General features: G+C 42.4%; 1 protein-coding gene across 1 annotated transcript; it reads right to left on the bottom strand.

Annotated features, from left to right (window-relative positions):
* Positions 1 to 1340: 1340 nt before the first annotated feature.
* Positions 1341 to 8550, bottom strand: LOC108693867 (protein dachsous-like). Its single transcript, XM_018203036.1, is given in 5 exon segments — positions 1341 to 1469; positions 5821 to 7023; positions 7132 to 7637; positions 7640 to 7667; positions 8371 to 8550. Coding segments are annotated over 5 exon segments (2013 nt in total). The 5' UTR covers positions 8518 to 8550.
* Between the last annotated feature and the right edge of the window lie 2818 nt (positions 8551 to 11368).

The following is an 11368-nucleotide window of genomic DNA, read 5'->3' as shown; positions in this document are numbered from 1 at the left end:
ATGATTGAAAAATACTCGGCTTATTCCCGTGCAATTTCCATCGGCATTCGGCGATGCGTACCCGCGCCGCACGCGGATGACAATCCAGCGAGACAAAAAAAGGTCGAGTGAGACAGACGGACAAGATGTGGGAGAAAGAAGACGGAGAAGATTTCTTCTCTCCCTTCATTTCGCGTTCTTGCTTCGTATCCTCATCCTCCTTCCCGCAAGAATCTACGGTCCACAAATCGCTCCTATGAATGACGGACATTATTGCGGAGCATTTTTCTCTCGTCATGGATGAATATTTCCGTCAGAAATACGCGACAATTGAAATATCATAAGCGTTCTATAAAGGTTGCGAAAAATGTTCCGTCAACCCTTGTAGAAATTTAATACTTGTACAATTAATCACTTATTTTGAATATTAAAAATACTTAAGGGAAAAAGCGTACGGAAACCGCATCGATTGTATAGCGAAGTAATTTAACATCAACACATTGTTATCTTTGATGTTATCGATATATTTATACATTTAACTTTTAAGTAGGTAAATTAAAGATACGCAAATAAGTAGGTAGGGTGACTTAAAATATTCCAAAAAAATTTTTATTTCGTAATTAATAATTATAATTATAGTTGACAGTTATAATTATATTAATTATATCCTTATAAGATAAAGAAATGTAAAAATAATAAACTTTAAAATTTTTAGACATACGGGAAATACTTTTTATTTTTTTTTTTTTTTTTCAGAATAAAGTTTAGAAAAATTATTTATTTTAAGATGGCCGGTATTCATAATCGGTTATTACTATAAGATCGTCTTCAATACAGATGTCATGAATCAATCAGAAAGCTATATTAGCCTCTTAAAACAATTTAAGATCTTAAAATAAGAAGCATTATGAATATCGATTTCGAAGCAAATTGCTTCACACATCTTAAAATTGTATTTAACTTAAGACAAGTATAAGAATCGATTGTAAATACCTGTCTATAATCACCTCACCTACTTAAAGGTTACGACTTTAATTTTCAGCGGCTTTCAAGAACAAATCCATCTATACGGGAAGAATCAAACATTTCTTTCGTTATTTTTGTCAATCAATCTACCATAAATTCGTTAGGCGTTGACATGCTTAATCGGGAGCCGCGGCGGTGTAATATTACTTTCGATGATTACGTCGAACGTAATACGATCACTCGTAACGTCACGTCGGTGCGCGCCGACAGCAGTGAGCCGGTACACGCGTAATCGCCTTTGCGAGACGACGCGACAGCTCAAATTTCAGAGACGCGTGCGAAAGGCGACGACGCGGCGCCGTCTATTATCCCTCATCCTATCTCTTTTCCGGGATCTATCCTTTATTCCATCCTGGCCTTGTCATCGTGGTGTGTATACAAATGCGCACGGCGGGACGTAACGATGCGGCGCCGACTCTCGTGAAACACCCCATCGGATTGTCGGGACTAAACTTGTTCGCGTTCTAACACCGCTCCGAGGACAAAAGAGCGTCTCCTCGGCGGCGACATAAAGTCCTTCTGGGTATATTGATAAAAATAAGGAGGAAGCACAGTCTTGCTAATAACGTATATAATGCATGAGAAAATGAACCAATCAGAGTACCTCATTTCCTTCCTTTTCGTGAAATAAAAGATTCTGATTGATTGATTTCTTTATGCTTTATGCATTATGTGTTATGCAAAGGCTTGTACTTCGGCCTTAACACGAAAGATCGTCTTAATAATTATATCATATTAATCACATGTTTTTTTTTTTTCACTTCTTTCCTAGTCCAACCGAGTCATTGCTGCCTGATTGTGTTTTTCAAAGGATTTTGAACTCTACAAATTTTCAAAAAATTTCTGGTACACTCTTTTAACGCTCAAAAATACGATTTTACAATGACACGATCCGTAATGTTTTCCATTTTTTGTCCGAATTTGAGCAGAACAATTCAAAATTGAAAATTCACCTGACAGCATCACAAAGAATTAAAGAATCATTTGTTGAATAATGATAGATCAATTGAGTCAAGATGGCTGAAATAGCCACCAATAGAAAAAACGGAATAAGAAAGCAGTCAAGACATGATTGTCAGCATTTGTTCAGCTAAAAAAATGCGTTACTTTGATTAATATGGAGTTCTAACGGCAACAGCCTCGCTTTGAGTCTCGCTAAGGAAACGCGCGGAAGAGCCAGCAGGAAGACGCAGCTATACATTCCTTTCTTTTCCTTTCCTCTTCTCTCGGATCGACGACGTTACGCCCCTGAGCGACTCATGCCGCCGCTATGCGTGCCCGTACGTATAGCATATACGCAACACTTCTTTCCTCATTCAGGTCGCCGCTCGTGGCTCCTACTCGTATTCGCTCTCGACCGCTACTCCGCCTCTCTTTCCTCGCGAAGAGAAAGACGCGCGGGCCGTATGCAAATGAAGCATAGCGCGGATGTATTTCACTCCAGGTGCCCTTTTTCACAGAATGAGAAAACGAAACGATAATTGACGATATGCTGAATGCCCACCGGTACTAATTGAAACAGCCGAAAAAAAAATCTTATTCCTTCCCATTTATATCATCTCTTTCTCTCGCTCGAGTTCTAATTCAAAGTTGCCACAAATTCTTAAAATTCTATAATTTTTCCCCTTTTTCTATAATTTTCCCTTTCTATGTTAAAATATTGTGTATTTTCGTGCTGATTTAGAAACCGTTAAATATTTCGTTGAAATTTACTATTAATGTTGCTGACGCTGCTTGCATTTTTAATTATTAATAGTTCGAAAAAATTGAGTAGGTGTGACATATACTGAAATTAGAAATGTTCTTAAATTTTATTAATTTTTAAGTTACACAATTTGAATTTAATTTCATACATTATATTAAATTTAATGTATTTATAACTAAAAAGTATATTTGTGTACATGTACATAAAATTTAATGTATTTTTTTCATAAATTTAATGTTCATTACATGTTCATTTCATTTAAGTAATTATAGTAACTTAATTTTCAATTAAATCATTCATCACTTTTAATTTCGTTCATAACCACGAGCTTCATTTACATGTAAAGGAAGCTCGTGTTTCTAACAGTGTAAGTTACATAAGCATAGTTACTTAAATGTAATGAACGTGTACATTAAATTTCATACAATTTTATGAAAAGTACATTAAATTTCATGAAAATACATTAAATTTCATGTACGTGTACAAATATACTTTTATAAATACATTAAACTTAATATAATGTCATTAAATTAAATTCAAATTGTGTAACTTAAAAGTACATTAAATTTCAAATTTGAAATTTTTAACAGTGTACATTAAACTTCTTTAAAATCAAGAATCTTAATTTTGCAGAAAAAAATTCACAAAATCCTTTCTCTGATTTCCAGTTTGGCAATCCTATAATTCTACACCGAAAAAAAAATTATTTATTTGATCAAACAATTATTAATTTAGTCAAATAAATAATTTTTTTCTCCTCGTTATAGGATTAGAAAAGAAAAGATAAGGAATAAATTGAACCAAGATTAAAATTATAGCTTTCCCAGCAACATATGTGCCTAACGGCCCGCGGCTGATTACGAGCGTTCATTCGTGCCCTTTCGCCCGCCTGCATCGAGGAACCTTTGATGTGAATCTTAGTGACTTTACGCGAAACGACGTGGATTATGCAAGGGTTAAACGCAAAGTAGTACCCACCGGGTGTGTAGCGTCACTCTCTCGTGCCGACGCGACGCGACATTTAAGATATTAATTTATAGAGGCTGATCGTCGCAAGCGCGTGCAACACGGCCGGTAAATGTCTCGCGCAATCGATTCCGATGACGGGTCAATTAGGAGCTCGCGGCATAAAGACCAATGACGGATTTTCTTCGATTGAATCGATCGGTATGAATAATCATGATTTCTCAAGTGTGTGTCAATTAAACTTCGATCTTGCATTGGTGAGCATTCGCGAGCGCGGCTAGTGACTTCTATATGATCGACCCGCTTTCTCAAACGCTAGTTTATAACAAATTAATATAACGAACACCTCAAGATTGAATCAAACTCTCTCTCTCTCTCTCTCTCTCTCTCTCTCTCTCTCTCTCTCTCTCTCCCCCTCCCCTCTCTCTCCCCTCTCTCCCTCCCCCTCTCTCTATCTTTCAATTTATTTACCGCTTTTTTATCTTATATTAATTGCTATTTTCATTTTGCTTCTATCTATTCCTTCACTCTTCTTGTCATTATTATATCTACTATATTATATTACATATATTTTATCTTCGTGTAATACTCTCTCCAAATTTCTGCTCCAATCGCACGTTAATTTTAATCCTTATTTTATGTTTCTCACTTTTCAACGTTATTTCTTTCGTGTGTTCTTAGAAGACTTGAATAGCAATAAATACTTTATCTATCTATCTTTCTCGAAATATAAATATCAATTACGCTCCAAGAGAGAGACACCGACTTGTTAAAAGAGATGACAGCGTTACGCCGTCCGACCGTAACACTCGCGAACAGTCCGAACAAGTGTGGAAAATATTCCGTCCGTCATATAGATATCAAACGGCGTGACAAGCAATTCACAAAATTGCAACAGCCCGCGGACCTATTCCGTATAACTTTTTGCGTTACAACCCGACTGACGAAACAATTGCCCGTTAGCGTTACTATATACGACTTCATATGCGAGTGAACGAGCGCGGCGTTAAGAGAGCAGCGTTAAAATCACGGCCGCGGCGTGTGAGAAGCGCAACGTAAACATATCACTCGCACTTTGTACGCAACAATGCTAACAGGATGAAAAACGGTTCCCATTGTAGACTCTCGCGTTCCGCGCGTTCACTCGTCATCTGGCTTGACATGACATTAAACGTTTAACCAAAATTCGAACGCACACAAAGTCATAAAGGGATTTCTCTCAAGCCAAGTATTCATTGTCTACGAACGAACGCGAAAGTTGTTCGTTGTTATTTGTTGCATAAGTTCAATTGTTGTACGCGGCGAATTTGATCGAATGCTGGCGCTCGGTGAGAAATCAAGAAAAGAATAACAAATGTCTTATAAATAAACACGACTATCATGAACATTCGCTGTTTGCTCGCTAAGGCTCGATTCCATACCAATAAAATTAATTTAATCTCGTTTGACTTATTGACTGATTGTAAACGAGCTAGTTACGTTATCTTTTTTTAATTCTTACGTTGAGAAAAAAAATTGTTCATTTAACTAAATTAATTTAGTTTTTTCTTTATTTCTTTCGATGAAGAATATATCATATTTGACTTAAAAATATACATTCTCCAAAATAAACAACGAAATAAATAAAGACAACTAAATTTATTTACAATTAGTCGAGTAAACAATTTAATCAAAAATAATGAATAATTTCTCTCTTTCTCTCTCGCAATGCAAATTAGAAAAAAATAAAGAATAAACTGATCCGAGATTAAAATCGCTTATTTGACTAAATTATTCAGTTCTTTATTTCTTTCGCTAAAAAATGTATATATTTAAATCAAATTTTTTTCATTCAATTATTATATTTGATTTAAATCATATATTCACCAACAAAATAAAGACAATTAAATTAACTTACAATTAGTCAAATAAACAATTAATTTAGCCAGATGAATAATTTTTCTCTCTCTCTCTCTCTCTCTCTCTCTCTCTCTCTCTCTCTCTCTCTCTCAGTGCAAAATTAAAAAAATATATATAAAGAATAAATTGAACTGAGATTAACGTTATTCTCATTTTTGGTAGAACCGGGTCACTGTATGTGAACGTCTCAGTTTGACATTTTCTTGACGCGCAGCAGGGGAGAAAAGTGATTTTCGCAATCCTACCTTGAGAAAGCAGCGTCCGACGGGCATGTTCTCCGGCACGGTGGCATTGTAGAGCGGCTTCTCAAAGATCGGCTCGTTGTCGTTGAGATCGTGAACGGTGACTCGCACGGTCGCGCTGCTGCTGAGAGGCGGTCGTCCAGAGTCAGTCGCGTACACCACCAAGATCGGCGCCGGGTTGGCTTCGCAGTCCACGTGCGTCACTGTGGTGATAATTCCGGTGGTCTCGTCGATCGCGAACCACGTTGCGTTCGCCAAGGAGTAACGAACCGCCGAATTGATGCCCTCGTCGAGATCGGTCGCGAACACTTGTATCACCGACGTCCCGGGCTCGGACGCCTCCAAGAGATGAGCCTCGTACCTCTCGTGCTCGAATTTGGGCGCGTTATCGTTCACGTCGGTGACGAGCAGCCGAAAAGTGCGTTCGGCACACAACGGAGGCGTACCGGCGTCCGTCGCCTCCACCGATAACTCGTAAACGGACTGCTCTTCGCGGTCTAAAGGTCGCTCTACCACCACGAGATAGATGATGTTATCCCGCGTAGTCAGACCAAAGTGACCCTCGCCGCCTGTCAAGGTAACCGTCGCGTTCGAATACTCCGTCCGGGAGTCAGGATCGCTGACGGATATCCGGGCGACGAATTCGCCGAGTTGCGCGCTCTCGCTGATCTTGGGAGTCGCGTCGTCCGAGAGAAAGATGACGGTGATGTCCGGCTGATTGTCGTTGACGTCGGTCACGTGGATGGAGAGAAAAGTGCTGGCTTCCAACGGCTGGGCGCCGCGATCCCGAGCGACGATCACCAGCTCGTGTCGTTCCTTCGACTCGAAGTCAAGGGCCTTGTTGACGTATACCATCCCGGTCTCCGGATCGATGCGAAACATCTCCTCGCGATCGGACTGTCGGCGATTGATGGAGTACTCGATACGGCCGTTGTCCTCGGCGTCGGCGTCGGTCGCATTCACCGCGAGCACCGGCGTGCCGACAGTCGCGTTTTCCGGCACGCTCGCGTCGTAGCGCGTCTGGTTGAAGACAGGCGGATTGTCGTTGACGTCCTGGACGGTGACGTTGACGTTCAAATGAGAGCGGAGCGGCGGGGTGCCACCGTCGAGCGCCTCGATCACCAGATGATAGCGGGAGCGCATCTCGCGATCCAGCGAGCCGGCGATCTGAAGATCCAGGTACAAAACGCCGTCGCGGCCGCGTTGCTGCGACAATCGGAACGCGTCGCCGTGATTCCCGGACACGATCTCGTAACGTTGCGTCGTGTACTGGCCGAGATCGGGATCGTAGGCCGGCGGTAGAGGCCGTTTGACGTCACGGGGCGAGTTCTCCGGGAACTCGATGTACACGTGGTCCACGGCGAAGGTGGGCGCGTTATCGTTCTCGTCGAGCACAGTGATAACCACCCGTACTCTCGGCAACGCCACCAGGCTGTACGACGGTCGGGTCTCGCGGTCCAACGGCACCCGCGTTCTTATCTCCCCCGTTGCCGACTCGATGATCAGATCGGTCTCCACCGGCGAACCCGGTACCGGCGCTATCAGATAAGGCGGGCTGTCAATGTCGATGAAACCCACCCGGGTGCCCGGCCGCACGTTCTCGGACACCTCCAGGTACTTTACGCGCTCGTGCAGCGCACCCGGAGCGGGGGTCGCGCCCAGGCCGGGGGTCGCTCCCAGGACGAGGAACAGTAGCAGATGCCACATCCTGGGGCCTCCAGCACCACGCCACGGCCGTCCCTCCACCACCACCTCCTCCTCCTCCTCCTCCTCGACACTCGCGATATTATCTCGACCTTTCCATCCTCTACGGCGCGGCCGTCGCGATGCAAAGCGAAGCGTACGGATTCCTCGTGTCCTCCTCCTCCAGGTACTTTACGCGCTCCTTCCTCGTCGTTTTTTTCCCCTCTTTTTTCTTTCACCGGCACTTTCCTTATCACCCCAACTTAACCTAACCTTTGTATTAACACCAACACGAAGCAACCACCAAATATCACTGTTTTATCCTTGAACGAGTCTCTCGCGACTGTATTCACAACCTACTTTTATTATACGTTCACACGCGAAGTACCGATTCCCTTCTCCTTTTTTCACGAACGTTTCAAATACCGGCGTAATTGTCTCACCGCGTCGTAGATTTACCCGCGGCCGCGCAAACTGTGTTCCGATCCGCTCCGCGAAAACATAGCAGCGGAGATTCGCTCGTCCGAAATGAAGTTGGCCGTTGGTCGAATTATCGCGACATTCTAATTGTTTCGACGTTCCTTTACGACAGCGAGATACGGCGCATTCCTCGCGTTGTCCGCTCCGCGAGAATATAGCAGCGGAGATTCGCTCGTCCGAAATGAAGTTAGCCGAATTATCGCGACGTTCTACTTTTCTCTTGGACGAAACTTCCTTTCTTCCTTTCTCCTTTCTCGTTTTCTTCGCCAAGTTCCTTTACGACAATGAGATACAGCGCATTCTTCACGATGTTCTCGCTCCGCGAGAATATAGCAACGGAGATTCGCTCGTTTGAAATGAAGTTGGCCGCTGATCAAATTATCGTGCTACTTTTCTCCCTCCTTTCTCGTTTTCTTTGCCAAGTTCCTCTATGAAGACGAGATATGGTACATTCCTCGCGTTAGATCCACGTCCCGATAACCGGCACAACCGATCAGCACGACCGGTCGCGAACCCGATGCGATCGTCCCGCGTCATGCATGACCGTCGTGTTCCCGTCTCGTCGGGACACCTCGCACTCTTCGACGCTATCGCGGACTCCGTCCTGCTTCGTGTTCGTGATTCGTCCCACGACGTCACGGGCCGGTCGTTGCCGCTGTCATCCCCGCTGACCGGCTGCCGTAAGACGCTCCGCTCCGTCCGTCGGATCGCGTCGATCGATTCGCGAACCGGAATCAACAGACCAGAGTGAGAAACCAGTCTGTATGTTTGGTCCAGGAACAAAATTTCAGAAACAAGGATACCAGGAAGACAAAATCAAATGACTTGCGGACGACGGGTCGTTGAAATAACACTCCGAACTGTCAGTCGTACACCTGTCGAAAAATCGCGAATAGTTGAATAACGACGCGCCCTTTGCCCAACCTCATTATACGAAGTATCACGATATAAAGATACGACTTGCCCGTTTCTTTTCACAGCTTTCACAGAGAGGAGACGCGCACCGATCGTCTCGTCTCTCTTTTCGCGTCCGACGTTCTACGCGGTCTTACTTTAATCGCGAAGGATCGGCGGCGGAACACTTTCCTCGATCACGCACCGTTTTCTCCCGATCCGAAGGAGACAGGATCGTGCTGTCTCGGTGCTGCCGTTTCTCCACAAATAACGTTATAGCAGCTGTGAATCCGTCGCTGTGAATCGAGCTGCGGGGACGCGAAAATGATAAGGAAGATTAGATAACCCTTCCCTCCGCAGATACAGCGGTGGCACGAGGTATCGCGTAGTCGGGCCCAACGTCCGTTCCGCGCGGCTTCGAGGTTAGGCATGCACTGACATGGCGGCACCTGCGAGGCCTACCCTTCCCCTAACCCGACGGACTCGCCTGGCTCGGTCAGGGGGGGCTCACGGCTGGGCCTCAGCTCGACCAGTGGCGGCCATCTTGGAGAGGGGAGCCTCGATTCTCGAGTCGGCGACGCGCTGGTGCTGGGACTGCCGGGCCCCGGCATTCAACGCGCTCTTCGAGTCTTCGAGTCTTCGCGGCAGCGAGCAGCTAGACCATACCAAACTCTCTTACCTGCCTGCCCGCCTGCTTGCATGCCGACTCTCTCTCTCTCTCTCTCTCTCTCTCTCTCTCTCTCTCTCTCTCTCTCTCTCTCGCTCCCTTTCCTCCACCGCCATGTATTTCTTCCTCTACCTACCTGAGCGCTCGGTATGCGAAAAACTGACTTACCGTCGGCGTTCATTCCACGCCCGACCCTACGAGACTCTTGTACTGAGGGTCCACCTCGTGCCAAAGGTCTCGGAATTTTGTGACGCGAGACGGGAAAAACGTGCCGTCTCCTAGAAACGCGAACTGGGCCTACAGAAAGGGATACCCCGGGGCGAGAGGATCTTTTCGGTGTGTCTAGTCTAGTGGACTAATCAAACTGGACAGATCGTGAGGATTCTGGAATTTTGCGACCTGAGAAACATTTGCAGAGACATTTGCCGTTTTTCCAGAAACATTTTCCGCGTGAGAGATGACTCGTACGATAGGACCTCCCATACGAATTGATTAATGATATAAGACCCTTTAGACGATACAAAGATTCTGAAATTTTTTGTAACGTGACGAGAAAAGCGGTTACGAGAACGTGCCGTTTCGTAGAAACGCGTGTTACGCGAATTGTGAGGGGAATGCTCGAGATAAAGCGCATTCTTGAAATGCCACTGCATTTTAAACTGAATATAAAACAAGTTGCAACCTGAATTAAATCGAAAGACGACGATCGAGCTTAACGTCAGATTTGTATTGTCAATTTGTTTTATGACACTGTGCGATGTTTGTGCACTACATCACTCGTTTACTTTAAAAATTAGATATAACTAACATTAGATATAATTCTATCAAGCATCGAAAGTAACGTAATTTCATGAAAATTGTCAAAACGTCACAAAAAAGGATGGTTTAAAAATCCATTAAAATCCTTACAAAGAGTTTTTAAAGATTGTAAAAGGAAAAATGACGTTTGATCAATTAAGAATTCTTTTCGCCGATATTCTTTTTGCCGATATTATTTGATTAATCAATAATTTTCTGTCAAGTTGACAAATAATTTATTTCTTAGAAACTTAATTTTTTGTATTATGTCATTTTTTAAATAATGATGTGTAAAAATTATATAAAAAAGTTATACAAATATATGTTTTCAATGTTATGTTAATTCGCGTCATGACACATGCTGTGTCTCCAAATTTTTATGTTCTAAAAGTAAAAGATTAAGAGTAGAAAATTAAATGTAGTATTATATAGTTGCACAGATCTAATATTGTTCAATTGTAGAACAATATAATATTGTAAGTTATTTCAAAAAGGATTTATACATGCAGATCGATTAACAATAATAGACAGACAATTTCCAATAATACATTTCTCAAATATGAAATTTGCAATGACCGCATTCAGAAAAATATTTATTTAACAGTTGGAAATTTTCTTCGCTATGATAAGATTATTCTAAACTAGTCTAAACGTATAAATCAAATAACTCTCTAAACGTATAAATCAAATATAAATGAAATGCTTATATAAATCTTTATCTTTACAGTTCCTGATGCGTAAATAATATTTATAGCCAAGTACGAACTTCGGTTTGTACTTCCGCACTCAAATTCAAAATCGAAATGTTTATACTTTGCAGTTAATTTCATTAGTAAGTAACATTCCAATTGTTTATTAATTATATTATATAAATGTATTATTTGCGTACAGAAGCTTGAGTTGTAATGTAAAAAAAAGAAAAATATAGGCATTTTATTATTTACATTTGATTTATTCTTGAAATCACAAAATCGTTTTCATTTTTATTAAAAGCATAATCTAATCAACGTAAAGAAAACTTCCAATTGT

The sequence above is a fragment of the Atta colombica genome, unplaced genomic scaffold (assembly GCF_001594045.1).
Source record: "Atta colombica isolate Treedump-2 unplaced genomic scaffold, Acol1.0 scaffold110, whole genome shotgun sequence".
NCBI classification, from domain to species: Eukaryota; Metazoa; Arthropoda; class Insecta; order Hymenoptera; family Formicidae; genus Atta; species Atta colombica.
This window is presented reverse-complemented; position numbering and strand designations above follow the sequence as displayed.